Source organism: Tachypleus tridentatus, chromosome 10 (assembly GCF_004210375.1).
Source record: "Tachypleus tridentatus isolate NWPU-2018 chromosome 10, ASM421037v1, whole genome shotgun sequence".
NCBI classification, from domain to species: domain Eukaryota; kingdom Metazoa; phylum Arthropoda; class Merostomata; order Xiphosura; family Limulidae; genus Tachypleus; species Tachypleus tridentatus.
Window position 1 is genome coordinate 149,146,529 of NC_134834.1, and position 26,475 is coordinate 149,173,003.

Here is a 26,475-nt window from a genome sequence, read left to right on the forward strand (position 1 = left end):
AACAGGTACTGGGTAAATGAAGTAAACCTAATAACTTTGAATGGTTTTATATAAAGCTCTTCTAATATTATTAATATTTAAATTGAGAAACATTTTACTGTTGTACAATAAAGAAACTTTTGTAACTCCTATAGTTAGAAACCAAGGTTTCAATTTTCTAAACAAAAGTAAGAAAATACTTACATTCATAACAACTTGTGTGAAAACAAACTAACTGAGACAACGCAGAATTTTTATATAAATATGTAACAACATTCTCATCATTTGACAAAAGTAGTTATATCAATTATGTGTCATATAAAATAGTATTTTATACTTCCAATTTATAGGATACAGTTACTAATGCTTTAATTATTTCCACTAATTAAATTGTCAAGTAAGGAAGTTAGCACTGAAAACATTCTTTATGAATACACTTTCATTAAACTTAAGATATAAGTTCACAACATTTCAAGAACAGTCAGTATTCACAGGTGCTGACTTATTTTTTTCTGACAAGGGCCAAGACCAAGGTTAAAAATTGACCTAACAATTATGGAACACTCCAAGACAATACAGGTTCTTAAGTGTGCTTCTTAAATGAAATTAACTAGTGCATAACTACAGTAAAACCTATGGCAACATTTTTAAACACATAGCATTGGGTTGGTTTGAATACCTATATATCTAACTGAGTGCTCACTGGAGCATTCTACCAGCTGTAAATCATTGAACAAAAACAACTTACAACATAAAATGATAACATACATATTGCATTTTTCCTCAGACATCTATCTATCTAGTTGGTACCTATGATCATAGGGATATAAATGATATATTTGTAACAGTGGTGTAGGAAGCAGGGGACACTTCCAACTTATCAATAGTTGTCCCAGTAAAAGTTCATCAAAATTAGAAAAATTGCTCTTATGAAAAATTAGAGAATGCATGAAATTTAATATAGAATCCAAGATATTTCAGGATCCTAAGGTAAGCCCCAAACCCCAGTCATAATGGATGCATCTGTGGCACACATTCCCTCTCTTGGCTGAGTCAAATAAACTTTAGCCACCACCCCCCTACTTCTAAATTTGGCTCCTATGACTCTGTATAAACAATATACTTAAAATCAATACATTTTTATTATCACCATAGAAATTAGCAAAATCTTTGTTGCACACAAATACACTTTTACATTTCGTGTTTATATTTTTTTCCTAGAACGTATGTTTAGCAATGTTTACTTACAGACAGCACTTTATCCTTCAACGTCCGTTCCAGTATGTATGTTGTGGCTTTCAAAACGTCAGTGGATGTTTGAAATTTTCCTTTAGGTTTGTACTTTTGATGAAACTTCTGAATCTCCTTCAGTGCCATTTCTCGATTTGAAAATACTTTTGAATAAGCTCTCTCAACCTCAAATAATAAAACAGAAGTAATCATATCAAGAATGTTTTGTGACACTTACATATCACCATCAACACGTAGATATACACTTCATTATATATATATATATATACACACACACACACATATACATACATACACACACACAGCAGGGCATTTTCAACACTAAATAGCCTAAAAAGATAATTAGAGTTTAATGTTCATTGAGGAACCTACTAAACTGAATTATAAATTAAAAGTAAAATAACAGCAACTTACACAGTAGATAAGTTTTGATTCTGATAATAACAATATTTCCACCCACAGAGCATCAAGTCTTCATGAGATAAAAGGTACATTTAAAACAAATGTAGCTCTTACCTAGTGATGTCAGGGGTTGAAACTTTGTAATTATTAAAAACAACACTTGGCTAGTTTAAAAGATTGGCTCTTATTGGACTTTTAATTCATAATACATCCTACTGTTTATCACACTGTGTTTGGTGATTTGTAAATTCATAATATTTTCAGTTTTTGACAGTGTTTGTAATTTCTCGCAATTTACAAACTTGACAACAAATTTTATTACAAACTGTGGCAAAGTTTGATTAACTTTTACCTTTTCTGGAAGGAAGCAACAGAAAGTGTAAGGAAAGTTTGTTTATAACAGTCGCTGATTACAAGTAAATGTTTATGATATCTTTGTGCTTACAATTCTCAAGTGACTAAAAATACATGTTTAATGAATTATTTAGTACTAATATGCCCAAACAGCAATTTAACCAAGGATTCTGTTTGTTTTTTAAATCCATCTGTTAGTTTCAGGCTCTGGGTATCATGTTATGTTCTGATGATTCAGTGAGGTTTTTTTGTAACTGTTCTTATCGTAATAAAGATTTTGCAATAGTTTTTTTTTACTTTTTAATTTTGTTAGGCTGTTACTTGTAGTAGAAAAAATAGTGGTATATGTTTAAAAAAACTTTATATGAGTGGAAAAACAAAACTTAAAATAGGTATCAAAACTGAATTGAACAATATAGGTGCTTGATTTCAAAGGACTTTTCTGGTATAATTGACTCAGCAATAAACCTAATGGGTTATAATGGTAAAATTCGGGGAGAGATCCCTAGAGTGGGTACTTGCTGATCAGCACTTAAACAAACAAACACAACAACCGATTCTAAGTTTCACCTATAGAGAAGGTGGTAAATTCATTATTCAATTCGACACCTTTATCTTAGATGCAATTATCACTGTTGAATCCCAAGTTCCTGTGGCTAGATTACAACTACCCTGAGAGATGGATAGTTGTGGCAGTAATTATATTTTTTTGAGGCTCCTTTCTTTTGTTTTCGGTGCAAGTCCACATTGAGCCAATGTACACATTGCACAGGCTGATATCGAATTTTAAGCACCCACACTTCATGTTGAGCCACAAGGAATAATTTTTAGGAGGTACACATCAAGAAAAAAATAGTGTGATTTCAAGTGAAATTTTTTATTAATAATTCTTTTTTATTATTATCACACAACTGTTGGATTGTGATACCTTGTTTATATATTTGTTGTATGCATACACATATATATATACACTATACACATTTTTAGTTAAAAATAAGGTAATTCAAGAATGTCATTTAGTATACTGATATGGTTCAATGTCATGTTAATTAGTGCCTCTACCATACTGGGGTGAGAAATGCTAACTTAAAGAGGTAAGTTTCATCTTAATTACCCTCAAAAGGTAGCACTTTATTTCCATGTTTTATCTTTATCTTTTTCTTATTCTAGCATGGGAGAGCAGTCACAACTGTCTGCAGGCAATGAAGGGTGACAGAGATGTGGGATGCTGTGGGCTTCAGCATCCACATTTCACTCTCCTAATTTCTAGTCTAATTGTGTCTATTTCTCATGTGAGACTAGAGAATTGGAGGTTAAGGCTGATAGATGGTGTATCCCCACTGCAATGTGGGTTCTACTTCACCAGTCACCTCCAAAACCTAGGATACATTTTATAATCCAAAGTTGTAGCTTGTATCCTTGGATCTTTTTTTTTTAAAAAATGCAACGTATTTTGTTTAATTTTAATGTTTTTGTTTTGGCTTAAAAATTATTGGTTACACTATACACATACGTACATAAAATCAAACTAGAAACAAGAATGGCTAAAACTGACCACAGGCAAACCAAATATTTCGATAGATAAGGCAGCATCAGTTTTATCTTTCTCAGACATTTTACCATACTTTAACTCTTCCAAATCTTCATCTGGAAATTCAGGTATTGATGACTTTAAGGAGTCAGATGGAGATGTGGTTTTTCCGCTGAATTAAAAGTACAGTGGCAGATTTTTTTACCAAGACAATGATCAAACAAAAAGAAATTTTTAGTGTGTAAATGAAATAACTAAAATTATTAGTTAGCAATCATATAATAAAAATCATATTTTTATTTTTTAAGTCTAATCACTAGTTATAGATATGAACTGTTTTTGTAGATTATCTAAAAATGCCACTCACCAGTAAAATTAACAATTGTACTCTATAGAACTAATGAATTTATATTTCAACAACCATTTAATGCAATTCCTAGGATAACATTAGTTATAATATGATATATATATTTATATATACACACATACAAATGTTTGTTTATCTTTAAGAAATAAGGAATCCATAACAGCCACAGCACTTGAAATTCTTTTAGGCAGGATTAGAGTAAATTACCCTATGTGACCTTTTTTCTCTCTTTTTATCAGTTATATTTTTGTGTGACAGCAATATCAAGGATACCTAATTCAATTTTATTACTCATCAGAATCTCTACCAACTAACTCTCAAATTTAAATTATTTTAGGCAGAATTAAAGTAAATTAATCTGAGACTTTAGGCATCATCAAACACATCAATCAAAAGGACTTAACCTCCATAATCTTAAACTGTAATTGGGTCTCAAACCAGTCAAGAAGTAACAGAGCTATAAGCTAAAAGTTTGTACTTGAAAAATAAACAAAAAATCTCAGAGCCATTCTGTGAGCTGCTATGCAATAGCTAAAACAGCAAACTAATATATTGAAATGAGCATAAATCTAAATATATAATACACTCTCGTTTAAAGGTAAAATCAGTCATAAGCATTGAATCTTTGAAGAACTGCATCTACTTGAACTGCAAAGAATTTTTGTCCAGTAAAGGTTTGTTACTAAGAGCATTGTCAGGGTTTTATGTATACTAGTTGGCTGAGGATTCTTCTGCAGCAAATGTCCATAACTTCTTAGCAATAAATCTGAACACTAAACAAGCAGCACACAATCTACTTGTTATAAAATAATATACTCAAAACAAGTTAGATATATGCACATAAAAATTCCTTACATTATGGATATAACAGTTGTATGTTGAATTATAAATAATTCTGTTTTCTTGTCAAAAGTCCACTTATGTTGATTAAGTTACTTTCAAATTCAATTGTCAAAACAAACTATTTTTCTGTGCTCTTATCACAATAGTATCAGTTCACTTACGGTAACTATGTAAGTTACCATCGTTGTATCCTGAACCTTAAATAATTGTCTCCTTTTAGCCAAAGTCCACACATATGGGTTCAATTACTTTAAAACACCCTTTGAGAAAACAAATTATTCTCCTTATCTCTATTTAACTCTGAAACTTACATTAAAATATCTATTATGGCTAATCACTCACATGTCTGCTAACTTAACGTTTTTTTTCACTAATTTTTTAACTGGTCTGTACTGTGCACTTTTTCTCTACTTTTTCCTTTACTTCATTTTTCTTCTTTCTTAGTCTGTGCTCATGAGCCATATATTTGTATTATTGTTCACTAAGGCCTGGAAGTTTGTGAAAACTATGCAAGCAAACATTCAACAATACTCAATTACAATAATGAAAAACATACGACAGTTTAGATCAGTGAAAACATCCTGCATAAATAACAACCATCAAGATTACCACAACAGTTTAGATCAGTGAAAACATCATAGTTAAACAACAACCACCAAGATTACCACAACAGTTTATATCAATGAAAACGTCATACATAAACAACAACAACCAAGATTACCACAACAGTTTGGATCAGTGAAAACATCATATGTGAATAACAACTGCCAAGATTACCACAACAGTTTATATCAGTTTCTATCAGACATTCAGAAACATGTACTTCAACAGACTCACCTCTTCAAGGATGGAATGATGCGATCTTCATAAGCTGTAAAACTATTTGGTGATTTTCTGGGATGGCCAGAAGGTTTAGGGGATGGAGTAGGTGCTTTAGGTTTTGGTGGTGGTGGTGGAGTTTTCACTGTTTCCACTTTTGGTAGTTTTAATTCTGATAACAAATAGAAATAATTTACACACTTTAACATTCTAAAGAAAATTATAATTCAATTTCCATTTCTGATGAAAAACATTCACACAGTGTATGAGAAAGATGTCTCACCATTAGAAGAGATAATGCAAAGTGGAGTAACTTAAGTTAAACCCACTCTTTGGTTCTCTTTGTGTTGCTATATAAAAGTTTTTCTCTAATTTTAATTGTAACAGATTACTTCTAAGTGGACTAAAGATCCAGTAATAATAATCAAAAATAAAGTCATGCTAAAACCAAAATAATGGAGGTTTGAAAACCTGAACAAACTTCTATATCTAGGAGGCTAGGCATATATAATTTCTTAAATGGATGACATGTATTTATCTAAAAATCTAACATGAAAGTTATATTAATTTGTTTTTATATTTAAACAATACAAATAAGATTGTAAATCAACAACATTTCACTATGTAACTTCAGTTTTTAAATCTTAACTACTCAATGAAAATAGATTAAATTGGATAATAAAGGAACAACTCACCTCCCTGTGACATATCGAGGATAGGATTATACTGAAAAAAATATAGATATAGAATCATGTTTATATATATTTTTAGAATATACTTGAATATGACTGTTTCAGATCCTAAATTCAACAGCTATTTCTGTTAATCATTTTTTAAAGTTTGTAAAAAACAGTAAATAAACATATGTTTATAGTACTACAATTACAAGAGCATCTGATCTGATTATCAGTATTTTTAGCATTTAATTTAAGTTCATCATGTCAATGATTCAATATGTACATGATTGAAATTGAAAGTATGAATACATTCATAATAATAGGTTTTAAATTAGGAAAAGAAAAACATGTTTGAAATTTCATATTTACACCATTTACATATGAAACCTTAAAAAGAAATCTGTCAGCTGAAATAATCTGCCTCAAGTATCTAACCTTATTTTATCATTTCTTCTTTATATCATAGGATAGGTTTAGCTATTTCAAAGTATTAGTTTAAATATGACTATAGTGGTTAAGAAGAGATCCTCAAAATATAAACCTCACAGTGACCTATTTCAATGAATCTTGATTTGGGGCACACTAACGTATTAATCTTTGTAATCTTATCAAAAGCAAGATTTTACCCCATCCATTTCCAGTAAATCTGGTAATCCTAGTCTTTCATAAGCCTCCAATCGGTACTCATCAATTTCTTTCTTCTTTGCACGAGCCTCATCAAAATCTTCTAACTCAACTGCCATCTGTTTTTCAATAGTAAATTTTCCCAGTTTTTCTCCAACCAAGAAAAGGAACAAAAGCATAATTTATTGAAATATTTAGCACTTCATAATATATTTATATATATAAAACTAACTAACTAGATCAATTTCAAGAACATTGGTTGACTAATTTCTACATATAAAACAAGTATTTAATATAAAATCAACTAATTCATTTCCTATAGTGTTTGTACACTTGGTATTTGGTGTTTTCACCTTCAATACTGGTTTATGCAAAATGTGAGCTAACCAATGCAGTCACAAACAAGTAGGATTCAGTCACAGCCATCCATAATTTAGAGACTTTAGAGACTGACCAGAACAATTAACAGTGAACATCACCTGATGTCTACACAATAAATATTAATAAAACAACAGAGCTGACTGTCAGTGTTGTAGTTCTCACATTACCTGCTGTCTACACAATAAATATTAATAAAACAACAGAGCTGACTGTCAGTGTTGTAGTTCTCACATTACCTGCTGTCTACACAATAAATATTAATAAAACAACAGAGCTGACTGTCAGTGTTGTAGTTCTCACATGACCTGCTGTCTACACAATAAATATTAATAAAACAACAGAGCTGTCAGTGTTGTAGTTCTCACATAACCTGCTGTCTACACAATATATATTAACAAAACAATAAAGATGACTGTCAGTGTTGTAGTTCTCACATTACCGGATGTCTACACAACAATTATTAATAAAACAACAGAACTGACTGTCAGTGTTGTAGTTCTCACATTACCTGATGTCTACACAATAAATATAAATAAAACAACAGAGCTGGCTGTCAGTATTGTAGTTCCCACATCACCTGCTGTCTACACAACAATTATTAATAAAACTGAGCTGACTATCAGTGTTGTAGTTCTCATATCACCTGCTGTCTATATAACAATTATTAATAAAACAACAGAGCTGACTGTCAGTGTTGTAGTTCTCATGTACCTACTGTCTATATAACAATAATTAGTACAACAACAGAGCTGACTGTCCATGTTGTAGTTCCTACATTACCTGCTGTCTACACAATAAATATTAACAAAACAATAGAGCTGACTGTCAGTGTTGTAGTTCTCACATCACCTGATGTCTACACAATAAATATTAACAAAACAATAGAGTTGACTATCAGTGTTGTAGTTCTCACATCACCTGCTGTTTACACAATAAATATTAATAAAACAACAGAGCTGACTGTCAGTGTTGTAATTCTCACATCACCTGCTGTCTACACAATAAATATTAATAAAACAATGGAGCTGTCAGTGTTGTAGTTCTCACATCACCTGCTGTTTACACAATAAATATTAATAAAACAACAGAGCTGACTGTCAGTGTTGTAATTCTCACATCACCTGCTGTCTACACATTAAATATTAATAAAACAATGGAGCTGTCAGTGTTGTAGTTCTCACATCACCTGCTGTCTATACAATAAATATTAATAAAACAACAGAGCTGACTGTCAATGTTGTAATGTTTCATCAACTAAAAATGTGGGACATGTTTAGCAACATATTCTGGCTTAAAGTGTCCTCAGTCTAACAGGCTAAATGACGAGGTCACGTTTGACCAACTTATACATACATTTATGACGAGCATATAAAGTTATTTCGTAATGACTTTAACTGTACTGGTTCATGTAAATTAAGAACCTTGGTAAGGGCTAAAAAGGCAGTAATAACAACAACAAAAAAAAACAAATTAATCTTTACCTCTTTTAATTCTTTCATTGCATTCTTCAGTTTCTTTGCATACACAAACCTTTCTTCTAGAAATAAAAAAAATCATTTTTTTCTACTGATATATTCTAGACAGTTCCATGATCACAACTTTTGTACGTGGTTTCAGTATGTACTTAGCATTTCTCCAACTTCAATGTCTGTATTAAATGTGTTTAATGTTTTTCATATCATTATGCACCTTAATATTTAGTAAACACTCATAAAATAGCAATAACACTGAAAGGGAGAGCATGTTTGGTGTGACAGGGATCCAAACCCATGACCCTCAGATTATGAGTCGAGTGCCTTAAACACCTGGCCATGTCAGACCAGGAAGAAAGTACAATCCATATTTGTCCCAGTGCATTCTACTGATCACTCAATACATTAATGATTTATACTACTATCTCTCAAAGGTATTGTTTAGCAGATGGACAGGAAATTCTAATACCTCATATTATGTACAATAAAATGTAAAATGTCTCCAACTCACCAGAGATTGCTTTTTGTTTCTTTACTTCTAGTTTTCGTAGTAATGTCACTACCTCTCCTTCAACATACATTGATATACTGAGATCATCCAATGGTGATATGACATCACTTGTAACAGTAAATAAATCACACTCACTTATTATTACAAGACAATACAGTTTAAAATATAATAACAAAAACTGTGAAATATCACTGTGACAGGCTATAAATGAAGAATAGTTGGTTAAACATAACATCTTATTCCATGAAAAAATTTATTGTAATTTTCTTGCTTTTTATGTTTTGAAGTTAAGCACAAAGCTACATAAGCTCTGCCTACCATGAGTATCGAAACCTGGTTTTTAGCATTGTAAGTCTGCAGACATACTGCTGTGCCACTGCAATCATTACAATTTTGATACACTTACATCAATCACAACACTAATGTATAAGGAAAATATAATTCATTTTATAAATAGTTTCTGATAGTCTTAACACAGAATTTAGAAGGGTCATGATGATCAGAAACCAACTTTAAGTAAAAATGTATTCTAAAGATGGCTGGTATAGGTATTAAAACTTTAATTAAACTAAAATACAGAACAACATTTTGACCTTCTTAGGCCACCTTCAGGTTAACAAAGACAGCTTGAAACTGACCACTGCTGGGATTATTCTTGTCCCTAAGCAACAGTCAGTTTGAAACTGTATTTGTTAACCTGAAGATGACCTAACAAGGTCAAAATGTTGTTCTGTACTTTATTTCAACTGAATGAAGTTTTAATGCCAATACCAGCTGCATTTTAGAATTAAAAATGTTGAGGTATTTTGTAATGATTATCGTCTGGTCATGTAAGAATATAGGAACATTCTTGATAAGAAAGATTTTTACATTCATAACAGTTTTTCCAGCACACTGAATTAAAATATTTTGCAAAAGAAGTTAAACCCTACATTTTCAATTCAAGCTTGTGCTTCAAGAACTATTACTTCTGGATCATATCTACTGTAAATGTAATCTTATTAGATCTGCTGTTAATACACTGCAAAAACAGACTAGCTTCACATGTGCTTCTAAAGACACAATTACCATCAGTGCATGTTAAATAAATATGAGAAGGAAAGTGATTTTCTTGGCACCATTTTTCTCATTGTATCATAGGACAGATCAGTAAGGCAGCATGTTAATCTAGAATATCAATGGTAACTGTGTAAACTTCATCATATATTTAATCATTAGCAATAAAAAAACTTTGAAGCCATAAGCTTTGCATGGTGTATAAAAACATGCTCTAGAAATTACTTCATTAACTCATGTAACTCATAAATTTGTTAATGTCTATTCACTGCCAGTCAAATACTTATTTGTAGAAATTCTTCAAACCATAAATCAGAAAGAAACAAGTGAAAATATGTCTGAATAAAACTGAAAGTAATAATAACAACTTACTTTTTTATTTCATTTTCTTTATTTTCCTGGAAATAAAAAACATATCAGACACATGTGAGTGCAAAAAATCTGCAATATCATGATATTGCATTGTTAAAATTGTGTGTTCAGTTCACTTAAGTCAATTTCCTGAAACTTACAACACAGAAAGAGCATGGTTTTAAACTTGGCTTTCTAAATTTAACAGTTGTTATATTGAAATTAATTATACAAAATAATCTTTAAAAAACCAACATTTAGGTTTCTTTATACTGCTTTCTTTAAGAATGCCTGTGACTAGATTAACACAGGTATGTATAGACTTAACAGTAGGAGGTATATCTTAGGAAAAAAATAAAAGAAAACAACAAATATACGTTTTGGATTGCAGGAGCTTTTCTTTCTTTCTCCCAGGCCTATTGTTCAGTTTCTAATTGATATCCTGTAGCAAATTCAATAGCATGTAATACACAGGGAGTCATTTCACTGTTTTCTAAGTGCTCATGTGCAGGTTATTAATACTTACAAAACTGTTTGGCTTTTCTTCTTTGGTTATCATCTCTTCCCCAATAATATTAATAGCGACAACTCCAATCTAAGAATACAGACACAAATAACACAATTAAAAATGCCGTATGTGTATTTTATTGGGTTCAAAAAATAATATAATAGTCATAATATAATACCTCACAAATGTTGTTTGAGCTCAAGATTGTGATCTAATTTCTAGCCAATTTTTAAAATAACTTTCTTTAGAAACTCTCGTTATCACGGATTATCATTAGTGATAAATCCAGGTTAAATATCTTCTGTAAAATTACTGTTGTAATGGTTTCTGGAATTGTTCAGGTTCTTCTTTATTATTCACTAAACATACTGTTTTAATGGTTTCTGGCATTGTTCGGGTTCTTTTCTAATATTCAGTAAATATACTGTTGTAATGGTTTCTGACATTGTTCGGATTCTTTTTTATTATTCAGATAAAAATACTGTTGTATTGGTTTCTGGCATTGTTCATGTTTTTTTATTATTCATTGAAAATACTGTTGTAATGGTTTCTGGCATTGTTCGGGTTCTTTTCTATTATTCAATATAAATACTGTTTTAATGGTTTATGGCATTCTTCAGGTTCTTCTTTATTATTCACTAAATATACTGTTGTAATGGTTTCTGGTACTGTTCGGGTTCTTTTTTATTATTCCGTAAAAATACTCTTGTAATGATTTATAGCATTGTTCGGTTTGTTTTTTATTATTCCGTAAAAATACTATTGTAATGGTTTCTGGCATTGTTCGGATTCTTTTTTACTATTCAGTAAAAATTCTGTTGTAATAGTTTCTGGCATTCTTCAGGTTCTTCTTTATTATTCACTAACTATACTGTTGTAATGGTTTCTGGTACTGTTCGGGTTCTTTTTTCTTATTCCGTAAAAATACTCTTGTAATGATTTATAGCATTGTTCGGGTTGTTTTTTATTATTCCGTAAAAATACTATTGTAATGGTTTCTGGCATTGTTCGGATTCTTTTTTACTATTCCGTAAAAATACTGTTGTAATGGTTTCTGGTATTGTTCGGATTCTTTTTTATTATTCAGTAAAAATTCTGTTGTAATAGATTCTGGCATTCTTCAGGTTCTTCTTTATTATTCACTAACTATACTGTTGTAATGGTTTCTGGTACTGTTCGGGTTCTTTTTTATTATTCCGTAAAAATACTCTTGTGATGATTTATAGCATTGTTCGGGTTCTTTTTTATTATTCCGTAAAAGTACTGTTGTAATGGTTTCTGACATTGTTCGGATTCTTTTTTATTATTCAGTAAAAGTACTGTTGTAATGGTTTCTGGCATTGTTGCGGTTTTTTTTTATATTTAGTAAAAATACAATTGTAATGGTTTCTGGCATTGTTGCGATTCTTTTCTTTATTATTTAGTAAAAATACTATTGTATTGGTTTCTGGCATTTTTCGGGTTCTTATTTACTATTCAGTAAAAACACTTTTGCAATGGTTTCTGGCATTGTTCAGATTCTTTTTTATTATTCCGTAAAAATACTGTTGTAATGGTTTCTGGCATTGTTCGGATTGTTTCTTATTATTCAGTAAAATTACTGTTGTAATGGTTTCTGGCATTGTTGCGGTTCTTTTTTTTTCTTTAGTAAAAGTACAATTGTAATGGTTTCTGGCATTGTTCAGGTTCTTATTTATTATTCAGTTTAAACAATAATCATAATTCATTCCAATTGAAGAAAAATATGTAAAGATCTACAACGGTTTTTGATTGGATATAAATCAATAAATAAAAGTAAACAATTATCAGTAATTGTTCAAGTAGTCAACAATGAGCCAACTAATAGGTCAATGATAATTACACAGTCACGTACTTGTTAGATTTCAATTGTATCAAATCAGCAGTTGATTAACAACAATGTAACGAATTCACTAACAGATTCATTTGCTACATAACACACTAATAAATAAAAATACTTACTGTATTTCTACATTACTGTATTTTTTGGAAGATGTCTGAAAACTTTGTGATGTCATGTCAAATATATAAATTAAGGAAGTTTCCAAAAACCACGCATCTCTCTATACTGTGTAGATGTCAAAACTCCCTCCACGAAACACTACTAGATGTTTGTTTAAGCACAAAGGTACACAACAGCTATTTGTGCTGTGCTCATCGCATGTACTGAAACCCAATATTTGGCATTATATTTTTATACTGGTCATATTTTTTCTTAAACTTTCAAGACAGTTCTAGTTCTTAAGCCATACTCATTTTGTAATGTGAAATTTCCCACTTACCAAATAACAATATAAACATCTAAATACAAAAAGCATAGCTTACTACTATTGAACGATATTGTCAATAGTGGGTCAAGTAACATATTCAATAGCAATAATTTATCACATTATTGCACATAAAAAGTCATATATGGATTAAAACAATATATATTTATATATTACATTCTTACAATCCACGCCATATACAGTTAAGAAATGAATGTCACATATATATGCTGTTATACTGCTTGTATAGCTCAACAGTCAAACTCACGAATTCATAACACAAATTAACACAGGATGATTAAATTCCTTTTTAGAGGAATTATGCTGAGAAAACATTCACGTACACTAACACATCTTTTATTCTACCAATATGTACCATTTCTATAAATTCTTACAAATATTTGTGGAAAACGTGTTATGTCCTACCTGGCTGTAGGTGTTGAATCTATTAACATGATTTTGGTGAAACACAAGTTTGATATACAGAGCTGCTGAGTCCAAGAGTGCGGACTTCAGTTCTCTGGCCTTATAGTCCGTTTCAACATTCTCACTGAGAGATATCTGTCTAATGAAGTACATTAAAACACTGTCAGTACAGGTGATGTGTGTAAATTAACATCATAAATATTCTTAAAACTAAAAACCATAATTCATGCACATCTTCAGATATGGGTGAGGTATATACGTCACGTGAAGTAGATCTTAATCTGATTGGTAATTAACACGTTGTGATCATGAGCTTGTTTTGTCTGATAAATATAAAAACATGTCGCACTCATCCAATTCACATGGTTATGATAAAATATGATAAAACAAAAATCCAGCTGTTAAAACGGGAAAATAATCTTACTTTTTATAGTAACTGGTATGGTAAAAAACATGTATGAAGTTTAAATAAAATGTGTTTCCAAATATATAATATTCCTGGTCCAACTTAACATTTTGGGCCCGGCATGGCCAGGTGGTTACGGCACTCCACTCGTAATCCGAGGGTCGCGGGTTCGAATCCCCGTCACATCAAACATGCTCGTCCTTTCAGCCTGGGGTGTTATAATGTGACGGTCAATCCCACTATTCGTTGGTAAAAGAGTATCCCAAGAGTTGGTGATGGATAGTAATGTTTAAGTGCTTTCCCTGCAGTCTTACATTGCTAAATTAGGGACGGCTAGCGCAGATAACCCTCGTGTAGCTTTGTGCAAAATTCAAAACAAACCAAACTTAACATTCCAAATATTAAGACCTTGCCAAGCTGACTTAACTAGTAAAAACTTTGACCACAATCACTGTTTTTCTAACTTATGTTGTACTTCCACATATACTATTTTCTCATTCAGATAATAATAATAATAATGTCAGGAAATGTACCAAGAAGTTAAACCTCAATCTTCTAACTCTGACCAAAAACTAATTTCAAAACAGAACCAAACTATGAGTCCTCTTGTTGCAAATTCATCTTCTGTTAACTTTGCACTCTAATTCAAGCAAAAACAATGATCAGTTCATTAATACAAAAATGCAAAATTGAACAAGTCTTAGGAGTTTCACCAGATACATAAAAGCAATATAAAATTTAAATAAGACAAATTAACACTTTAAAAATACATATAACCATTCACTACTGTATGGAATCCTTTCTTAAAAGAGCAAACCCAGTTTTTTATGCAATAACTAAGTACACTGGTAAAAACCAAATTTGCACGTGAATATCTGTAACTACTGGGAGGTGATCTCTTAGAAGTGGTTGACTCTAACCCTTATCCCATTCATCAACAAGTAAAAGAGCTTTCTATTTCTGGATGTCGCGTACTATTTTCCCTGCAAAAAAGTTGGTTAAATGCTAATTAATGAAACCATGTTTTGTACATGCTTACATCGCAAAATAGGTAAAATTGAAGTTCATTTGAGTTATTTCTATGCCCAAACTGAGAGCTTTTAAAAACACAATTTGAAAATTTTTAAATCTGACTAATATGAATTCAAACACATAGTACTGACCTGTACAACAAAAGTTCATCTGCACTCTAAAACCACATAAATCTTCCAAATTTAAGCAAACTAAACAATTTACCTATCTACAGTAAAAGAAAATATGGCAGTTTCCCAGTATCACACATAGATAGTATTAACAACTTTATTGAGAGTCTAAGGCAGATATTTAAAAAAGTTTGCTTGTAATCTGAAGTTTTGTTTGTTTTTTGAATTTCGCACAAAGCTACTCGAAGGTTATCTGTGCTAGCCGTCCCTAATTTTGCAGTGTAAGACTAGAGGGAAGGCAGCTAGTCATCACCACCCACCGCCAACTCTTGGGCTACTCCTTTACCAACGAATAGTGGGATTGACCGTCACATTATAACGCCCCACGGTTGAAAGGGCGGGCATGTTTGGCGCGACGGGGATGCGAACCCGCGACCCTATGATTACGAGTCGCACGTCTTAACGCGCTTGGCCATGCCGGGCCATTGTAATCTAAAGTACACTATGCACACAATTGGCTAAATGACCAGGACAAAATGTCCTATAGTTTAGGCATAGCTGTCCTTAATTTTGAACGGAATATCAGAACTACCTGCTGCCCAAATGGTTACTCTAAATCAAAAAGCGAAACGACAACAACAAGGACGTGGTGGGAATTTAGGTTAAAATGTTTTCACTCTGCATCAGTGTTGTAGTGCTAAGTGGGGCCTAACTCCCATGACTGGGAGTAGCGTAAGAAACTTAGAAAAGCTGTAAGAATGACTGGAAGTCGTGAAGGAAGGAGGGTGTCCTTGCAGATCCAGTGTTGTGTATTGTAGGGCAGTCGGATGTTGTCCGTCGGCGAGGGTTGGCGTCATGGAGTGGTGGAATGAGCAAAGAGATGAAAATCCAGCATTTACATATTTATTTACACAAATGAGTGTCTATTTCGGTATGTTATTCAGTTTTAATTATTTTTCTAGTTTGAATTAGGTATTGTTATTATGCTTATAGGTACTTACAGAGATGATAGTTGTATTAGTTTTCGGTTTTGCTGTTACACGGTCTTATTTCAGGGCTGGGATTAAAGGATCCTAATATAAATAATTTTGTTAGGGGGAAGTACCCTGAAAAAAACCACTTTCATTGGGAGGATGCCGATCAAAAAGCGAGAACGACAGTTACTCTTATCAAGCCTCAATAATTGAAAGTGGTAGAAGCAACTCATTTTGAGCATGAGACTCTTGGATACTCAACCCAATACGATAACTGTATACTAGAACATTCTACAACCATTTAAGTATGATATATGAATCGTAACTACTTATAGAAAGAAACATGGAGTCCCTTCACCACTAGGCACAAACTGATACCGGTTTTAGAAATTTCTGACCCTCATCCATAACATTGCACAAGGGAAATGGAGAGAAGAAGAGTATATTTTACTTAGTAACGAAGTGTGTTTATTATATATCTGATATTTCATTTTATGTTTACTCACCATGGTAAACTTATATAAATATGGCTTCACTGTGGTGAGTAGAACTTATTTTAATTATATTATATTTATTCAAAGTAACCTTTATATAAAAAAAAAAGGTTATGGCACTACTTTATGTGTCGCTAGAGGTCACTTGTAGTTTGATTAGGTCTATGTTTGTTTGTTTGTTTTGGAATTTCGCACAAAGCTACTCGAGGGCTATCTGTGCTAGCCGTCCCTAATTTAGCAGTGTAAGACTAGAGGGAAGGAAACTAGTCATCACCACCCACCGCCAACTCTTGGGCTACTCTTTTACCAACGAATAGTGGGATTGACCGTCACATTATACGCCCCCACGGCTGGGAGGGCGAGCATGTTTAGCGCGACGCGGGCGCGAACCCGCGATCCTCAGATTACGAGTCACACGCCTTACGCGCTTGGCCATGCCAGGCCTGATTAAGTCTAAGACTGAATTTCATTATTTGATAGACAAGTTTCTCAGTTATATGACGAAGTGCTTAATCTTTTTATTTATTGGATTTAAGACCACGTGAATCTTTTCTTCCAAGACCGTATTGTAATTACCACTTATCATCGCCACTAAATTACTATTAGATTTATACAAATGATTTATTTTTAAAATAGTTAAAATACTCAAGTAATAATAAATTACATATATGTTCACCTTATAGATATGTAATAAACAGAAATAAAAGTATCACATTTAGTGAATAAACAAACTTATAACACTTCTTTCTGGTTTTTATCTTACCTTATAGCTGTTTTATAAATATATCTATCATTAAAACATTCATTAGAGAATGTTAAGTTTAATACGTGACAAGTATAAAAGTTATTTTTAACATAAAAATGTTATTTTATTATATACGCCAAAAGATGAAAAACTTTTGCAATAACAGATATAAACATGAACCATAACACCATAGTACTACATTTACGTTACAACTATATGGTTTGATAACTATATTTCACCATATTTATGCTTGTTGATACATACTTATCATATACAATTCCTTATGTAAGCGGAACAGAATCACCTAAAAACAATATTTGCTAAAACAGTTAAACGTTAAATTAATTTCTTTTCTCATATGCCGCCAAAAAAATAAAAGATGATTATAAAAATAGTTTTCATATGAAAATTTATAAAAAATAATTATATATTTTTAGCCCTTGTGGTGAAAGTTTAAGGAGAAGTTATATTAACAAATTTAATTTTTCATAAAGGAATTTTGATATTTCAGGCTTCAGTCCCTAAAATGAAGTGGCAACATAATACACTGAAGTTTTTAAGAAATACCCCAAGAATTGAAACTTCAAAGCAAGATCCAATTGAACATCTAACACCAGCGACTTCAAGAAGAGATGAAACTTCCGCTTCTAATACTGCGCAAACTAGAGATGATGAAGAACCAGCAACTGCTCTTCCAGACTGCTGGAGTATGAAACAGGTTGAGGAGTTCAAGAAAAAATATGATGGTTTGGTTGTTCACAGCAAGAAACTTGGTTGTGATCACTGCACCAAATTTGATTCCATAAACATGAATGGAATTCACGTATTGATGGAATGGATAAGCTACAGTGTTGGAGCATCAAGAAGGAATAAAACCGTCCAGCAAGCATCTCTCAGAAAAAAAATTAATGAACATTTTTCATCAAAGGCACACAATATATATGCAATGCAACTGAAAGATCGCACAGATGATGCAATTACCAAATGCCTAGAAAAAATAAACCGAAAATATATCAGCTCTACATGTAAAGTTTTTAATACAATCTACAATGTAGCAAAACGAAGCAGGCCATTTTGTGACGTTGAAGATGAGATTGAGTTACATATAAAAAACATAGGACTCCATTCTCAGAAAACTGCTGTTAAAATAGTAGATCACATGCAAAGGAAATTAAAAATGAAATATTTACTGAAACAACTGAACAAAATTTAAAACTCTGTATGATCACTGATGAAGCTTCAACCATATCTAGTAAACCAGTGATAATAATTTTTGTAAAGGTTGAAGATTGTGATCCATCGCCAATACGTTTTTCTTGATTTGGTTAAGTTGAAAGAACAGGATGCTGAAACTATACCCACATCTCTATTAAAACGGTTGCATGATGCAGGATTTGACAGTGAATATTTTAAAAATAATTTGGTCGCATTCTGCTCAGATAGTGCAAGTGTAATGCTTGGCCGCAAGTCAGGGGTGAGCACTAAACTTAAAAATGATTTTCCTGACACCATAATTTGGCATTGCTTAAATCACCGCTTGCAACTGGTTTCAGATGATTCTATCACTGATATAAAACAAATGAATCATTTCAATGTGTTCATATATAAAATCTACACGATCTTTCACTAATCAAACAAAAACCAAATGGAACTTTTTAACATTTCGGAAGAAATTGGACTAGAAATTCTGAAGATTGGTAGAGTTTGGGGACCAAGATGGGTTACTTGCAGCCTAAGATCAATACGTGCTGTATGGCATGCTTATTCAGCGTTATACAAATTTTTTCTACTGAGAAAAAATATTCAAGAATGGCTACCTGTCCTTGCAACAAATCCTTCCTGGAGGATTTAGCAGTAATAATAAATACACTACAAGAAATGTCTTTCCATTCTAATGCACTTCAAGCCAGAAACTTAAATTTAGCAAGAACTGAAAAACAAATAAAAAGGATCATTAAGGCATTCGAAATGCTAAAAAAAACTAGGAAAAACCTTCGAAAAGAAAACTGATAGAACCATTGCTTCTGATGCCTTTAGGAATATTGAGTTTGTTGAAAACCAAAGATATGTAGGCCTTTCTCGTCAAAAACTACTGGAAGCAGTAATAAAAAATATGAAAGCCAGATTGATGGATTGTGAACACTTAAAATCAGAAAATAATGCACAAGAAAATGACAATAAAATTCATGAACTATTAAACATACTTGAAGCAGATTCTTGGGATATTGATGAAGTTGCCCCTTAGAACCGCTGAAGGAAAATTGTATGAAATCAGTAAGCTATTTCATCACGAAACCAGCATTAATGATTTCTGTGACTATGTGGAAAATGTCCTATGAAATCGCTGTAATTATGAGATTCTAAGAACTGTACAAAAGTCTAAAAATATCATGAATGCTATTGCTCTTAGTACTGCAGAGACAGAAAAAATGTTTTCAATTATGAATATCATATATTCAGATAAAAGAAGCCACTTTACAGTTGAAAATGTGGCAAACCTAATGACAATTAATTTGATTGGCCTTCCATTGGATTCATGAGATCCCACTTCTTCAGTTCAAACGTGGCTAAGAAAAAAAACGCAGTTGATGACAACTGATGGGGAAAAACGTGGAAGGAATAAAGATTTTGATGATAATCAAGTGGCAATTTCGAAATATTTAAAGCTAAATAAATTATTTCAGTAAGATATTTTTTTTTATTTTTCTTTGCAAAAAATGGCGGTGTGTAAAGCGAGATAAAATCAGTTGTTAAAATTTTGAATCCCACCACTGAATATATTAGAAATGTAAGTGGAACGGTGTACAGATGATAGACAACTAAACTAGACATAAACAGTTAATAGGTTATATGTTGTTTTCCTTCTATAATTACATATAATCCTATATAGTAGGCCCAGGTATGATTTGTAAATATATATACATTTATGTATATTAACATAATGAAAATCTATGACGAGGACATTTTCTTCTGTTTAATTTTCATTTTATGGTAGCCTAAACTTTGATGTCACGTTTATACTTATTGCAATACGTCTAGAATAGGGAACTCTAATTCAGTTTTAGTCCTAACGTTAAATACTTCTTGACCTAGATTAATATTCACTTAGGCTTTAAAATATTGTTAAATGTGTAATAGTAACCTAGGGCTAGGAGAGAGGCCTAAATATTGTATAACCATTAGTGTCGACAGTTTATAGATACGGTATATTTTGACGAATGTAAATTTTACAATTGAAGTATAAATATAAGATTCACCTGTGAGTCCATGAATGTTGTTTTCCATAATTTCTAAAAAAAAAAGCCTTTTAAGTAGACAAGCTTTGTATCTTAAACGTTAAACGTATCAACATATTTAAAACTAAAGTCAAAACGTGAAACGATACATTGCGTTCGTTCTCATCATTGTGTAGGATCTGTGTTTGAGCTAGGCCCGGCATGGCCAAGCGCGTTAAGGCGTACGACTCGTAATCCGAGGGTCGCGGGTTCGCATCTCCGTCGCGCCAAATATGCTCACCCTTTCAGCCGTGGGGGCGTTATAATGTTACGATCAATCCCACTATTCGTTGGTAAAAGAGTAGCCCAAGAGTTGGCGGTGGGTGGTGATGAATAGCTGCCTTCCCTCTAGTCTTATACTGCAAAATTAGGGACGGCTAGCACAGATAGCCCTCGAGTAGCTTTGTGCGAAATACAAAAACAAACTGTGTTTGAGTTACATTAAAACTGTTTTAACGTTTGAGAAAAAACTTGTAAGTTTTGTGTGTTTGAACTAAACTTTTAACTTAAAGAACAAAATAGTATACACGGAAAATAAATATATATTGTATCAATATACCAAACCGCTTTAAAGCGATCTAGAATTAGAAAACTAACCCTTGCAAACAGCCCTTAACTATAAAAAGCTGTATTTTTATTAATATTAATTTTACACATTTCACGCACAGACATTTCTTCGAGTGAATATAGCCTATTTTTATATATATAACGCTCACTTTGTCAACTAACTTTAGTCTTCAGTAAAGTATAGGTTTTAATTTGTTAACAAAGACGGCTTTTTGTGAATTTCCTTTCCAGAAAAACCTTTTCGCACAAAGCTATACCAATGAATAATGGGATTGGCCGTAACATTATAATGCCCCCACGGCTAAAAGGGTGAACATGTTTGATGTGACGGGAATTCGAATCCGTGATCTTCAGATTGCCAGTTGAATGCCTCAACCATCTTGGCCATGCTGGGCCATACGAAAAATAAAACCTCTCGAAACAGTATTTGTTGGTGACAGTACCAAATACTGGTGAGGTTCTATCGTAATATATTACCACAACAAATATGAAATTTTTCTCAACGCTTTTTTTTTCAACCTCGACAGCAAAACAAAAGTTGGTTACAAAAATCCTTTTGCCATCAATACAGAATGTCTGACTATTCAATGTCCGATATTCTTCGGTTTTAACTCGATACTAAAACGAGATACACCAAAGGAATTTTAGTCTTTAAAACGAACTACGAGATTAAAAATAAACTTATTTGTTTACTGAATAAACAAATATAAATTTCCATTATATTAAAATTACATGTTTATATTCTCCTTGTGCATATCGATTTGACACCAATATCATGGTAGGTAAATTATAATGATAAACTGGGCTGATTAGCTTATTTTGAGAGATAGAGAACGTATAGCGTGACAGCGACAAAGATGATACGGCGATGTTACCAGGTGATAAACATAAACACACAAGGTAAACGTAGTTCAAAGTATTCTGGTAGTAGTAAGTTTACGGACTTTCAACGTTAAAATTCAGAGTTCGATTCCCTGCGGTGAACATAGATGATAGCCCAGTGTGGCTTTGCTCTAAAACAAACAAAGGTAGTTATAAAAACACTTCAGTGTGTGTTGGTGATAATAGTCCTTGAAGTTCACGCCTTCCTATTAACTTAGTGTTTATTGAAGTCATATTTATTGTATGGGTTTTTCTAAATTTGTTGGCACCAGAAATATGCGAATTGAGATAACACTGATTCCCAAATGGAACACAAGAACCATTTTTGACTTTTTGAAAATAAAGTTGTTGTTTTTTCGCAAATTAGGCAAGATAAAAAAAAAATTTTCTGAAAGATTATTCCTGAATTCGGTAATTACAGAAGTGTTACAAATGTTATATAATAAATAGGAGAGGAATTACCTTACTACATCTTTATTTATTTATCATCAGCAGAATCCCATCGCTACAGCTAACTGGTGTTTCAAACTGGTGCCTCCAGTGGCATGAGGTATGTCTGCGGACTTACACCGCTAGAAACTGGGTGTCGATACCCATGGTGGGCAGAGCACGGATAGCCCATTGTGTAGTTTCGTGCCTGACTTCAAACAGATATTCACACTGTAAAACAATGCCTTACGAAGCTCAATGAACGCCGAATGTTTAGAGTTCTAAAAACTATATATTAATAAGAATAGTACTCATAAAATGTACTCAATTAACTCATAAAATCAGCCTATTTCCGTTTCTTTATTGACAGAGCATAAAGCTAACGCTACACTGTGTCCACTACATTTATCAAAACCTGGATTTTAGTGATGTGAGCTCTTAGATTTATCGTTAAGCCACTCAGGGGTACAAACAAACATATGCACAGAGTTTATCGTAGTTACAACCTGATCAATTAAAAAAAATATGGCTTTCAAAAATAATATAAAACTTACAACATTTTCAAAGATAACTGTGTGTGTTTTTCTTGTAGCAAAGTCACATCAGACTATCTGCTGAGCCCACCGAGAGGAATAGAACCCCCTAATTTTAGCGTTGTAAATCCGTAGACTTACAGCTATACTAGCAAGGCGCAAACATAACTGACTAAAGATCAAATAATTTAGGTGAATATTTGGTCGCCATAACTAGTAATATATTTATATTTTTTTAATATCATTCCTGTCGCCATGCATAATGGTGCAAGTACCGGTATATAAGGCCTGTAAAGTAATCAAAATAAAAAAAATACACTTACCCTACATTTACCCATTTCATATTTCGAGGAACCTTTGGTTTTCCTTTAGATCTAATTTTTGGGTCATTTGGTATCTCTTCCTCACCCTTTGGTAGAGTACCAAAGAATAAATCTATTTTGGAGGCTATTTGAAACATAATTTGGAAACAAAAGACCAGAATTACTTTACTTCTTTTTTTTTTTTAATCTGAAAAATCAAAGATCCATTCTAATTACTGACTATTCTATTCCACTAATAATTGTAAATAACCACAAAAGTACTTTAAACACCAGTGACGTTCTAATTCAACTGACAACGTTAAACAGTTACAGAGATGTTCTAAATATTGGTGAGTTTCTAATTCCGTTAACAATGTTCAATAACTAGTTAACTCTTCTAAATACTGGTGAGTTCTTTATTCCGTTAACAATGCTCAACAGTTAATCAACTCTTTTAAATACTGGTGAGCTTCTAATTCCTTTAACAATGTCCAACAATTAATCAACTCTTCTAAATACTGGTTAGTTTCTAATTCTATTAACAATGTTCAACAAATGTAAAGTATCACATATTTAACTAGAAGACATTTTTCGTCTTTACGACAAGATGTGTTCCACTTGGTGTCTGTTTTTATCTTGTTAATAGCTATGCAATTGGTTGCACAATGCCTTGCGTAACTGCATGTTAAAAACTACCTCAAGGGTAGTTAACAGTTGATATCAAAATGTTTAAAAAGATGATAGATGATGTGGTAATCTCAAGGATGAAGCCAGAATGTACCTCAAGGGTAGTTAACAGTTGATATCAAAATGTTTAGAAAGATGATAGATGATGTGGTAATCAGCCACCTATAAATTGACCTAGTTTGTAGAGTGTAACGTAAACTATTAAAAATTAAACGTAATACATAACGATAGATAGATATTATGAAGCACACACACACAAAAGTTTGCATTTTAAAAGTCACAAATTAAAAGCACACACGCTCTACCCACATAGTTTAATCGCGTCAATATACGTATTCTCTACAAACCTAGCATTTCCACATTTTATTAAAATAAATAAACATCAATATTTACCAATAAGGTACTGATGGGAGAGTATTTGTAACTTGTAAACTTTAGTTTTCGTTTCGAGCTTAAGAACTAGTTCTTGAGGATAATGGGGATACCTAAATACAACAATAAAGAAAAATTCAGACAAAAAATAAAGTTATCAGTCAACAGACATAAGATTTTCAACACAAGTCGAATAATTACTTTATTAATTTAGAGTTTCTTTGTTGTTATTTTTTCAAGAATAATTTACGTTTGTTTGCTTAACATGTAACTTATATATAACAAATAATAACCCTCTAACTGTGGAATATACTATTAGTGCTCTGTATTTCGCTCTATAATTTACTCGTTGCCATTTTGTAACTCATAAATCACTTAATTAGGCTTAGCTTCTTATTAAGCCCAAAGCTACAGAATGGGCTATCTGTGCTCTACCCATCAGGTGTATCAAAACCTAAGTTTGATTCTGAAATATTTTATTTCACACAATCTATATCCAAACAGTTCAGATTAATTAAATTATAAACCAGTAACATTTATTTGGAGAATAATGCTCTACTTTCGCTACTGTGATAGGAAATGTTAGAAATAGAAAGCATGCTGTACACACATCTGGAAATGTTGTCGGGAAATATACGGTTAAAAACCGTAAAGAATGTAGCAAGTTCTGTCCCAGAGTTTAATTTTGAAAGTTTACATTTCAAGCATGCTTTTAAAGAAACTAAATGTTCTGTTAGTGTCGCAGATAGATAATTTTTGTGACTAGTGTTGTTGTTTTTTAGGTAGTTACAATTACGATGGTAATATGGGTAGGAAGCATTGAATATTTCTGTAAGTCACTTAAGTGTTTGATTGGATCTGTTGATATTATAGCCTACGTCCGGAAACAGAAGAACCGTTGTGAGTGTTCAGATCTCACCTAGGCCTATCACTGTCAGTAACATCATAATTTATGGCTGATGTAAATTAACTTTTATCGATGAGACTAGGCTTAATGCTATTCTCAGTCTTTTGGTCTTCTTTCTTAAAATTACATTTAGGCCTGCTCTCAACACTTTTTATGTCTATACCTATTCAATGTTATAACCAATGGCAGAAATAGTTAGGCCTAAGTCTATTTTTTCATATCAAAAACAAAAATGGGTAAAATTGTACCATTGCAAAATAGTATTCGATAAGTAAATGTATTAATGCTCACAACATTTTGGGTCAGGGCCCCCTTCCTATGGTGATTTTAAACTTTGATGAAATAAATTATGAAACGTTCAAAGTTTAAAATTCGCCAGACAAATAGTCCGAAACTTTGTGAACATTAAATCATTTCATTCATTTTTTTTTTCTTTTATATGTTTGGTGTACGTTTTACCCCTCTTTTCTTCCTCGTTTAATTATATCACAAAGGTCTTTCTTTAAATCATTTATTGTTCATTGCCTCAGAATTCTTGAAAAAACGAACTAGTTTTCGGTAAAATGTGGGCTTACAGTTCTACTTTACGTTTTCCCTTCGTTTTTGTAGACTCACTTCAACATGTTCAATTTTACTTCTGATTTAAATAAAAAACCAAAATCATAGTTCCGCAAATATCAAAAAAGAAGAAATCAAACCTAAGAAAACATATTTCACTTCGCTTCGCTACAGTCCGTATTATAATGAAAAAAATAAAACGTTTTCCTACAGCGTCGTGGATAAGTTGCCAGTTTTGCAAGCTGTGTGAGACAAAATATTTCCCATCGTACTTATTTTAGAACTTGTTTATTGGAGTCTCTACATTTTAACTGGAAATCAAACATTTTATATTGATTTTAAACTTTTAATTCCTTAATGTTTAG

The 26,475-nt window shown here is 32.1% G+C and overlaps 1 protein-coding gene across 4 annotated transcripts in view; it reads right to left on the minus strand.

Annotated features, from left to right (window-relative positions):
- LOC143230591 (centrosomal protein of 104 kDa-like) overlaps positions 1 to 26,475 on the minus strand; it is a 56,598-nt gene that overhangs the window by 26,408 nt on the left and 3,715 nt on the right. For 3 of the 4 annotated variants that reach the window (XM_076464398.1, XM_076464399.1, XM_076464401.1), the window contains exons 2-13: positions 24,667 to 24,758; positions 23,608 to 23,731; positions 13,838 to 13,976; positions 11,145 to 11,213; positions 10,640 to 10,665; positions 9,212 to 9,318; positions 8,708 to 8,765; positions 6,850 to 7,003; positions 6,242 to 6,272; positions 5,565 to 5,718; positions 3,542 to 3,689; positions 1,228 to 1,395 (exon numbers count right to left, since the gene is read on the minus strand). In XM_076464398.1, the coding sequence (XP_076320513.1) occupies positions 1,228 to 1,395; positions 3,542 to 3,689; positions 5,565 to 5,718; positions 6,242 to 6,272; positions 6,850 to 7,003; positions 8,708 to 8,765; positions 9,212 to 9,318; positions 10,640 to 10,665; positions 11,145 to 11,213; positions 13,838 to 13,976; positions 23,608 to 23,731; positions 24,667 to 24,758 (1,270 nt within the window). The remainder of the gene's footprint in view (positions 1 to 1,227; positions 1,396 to 3,541; positions 3,690 to 5,564; positions 5,719 to 6,241; positions 6,273 to 6,849; positions 7,004 to 8,707; positions 8,766 to 9,211; positions 9,319 to 10,639; positions 10,666 to 11,144; positions 11,214 to 13,837; positions 13,977 to 23,607; positions 23,732 to 24,666; positions 24,759 to 26,475) is intronic. The other variant, XM_076464400.1, reaches the window with a different exon arrangement.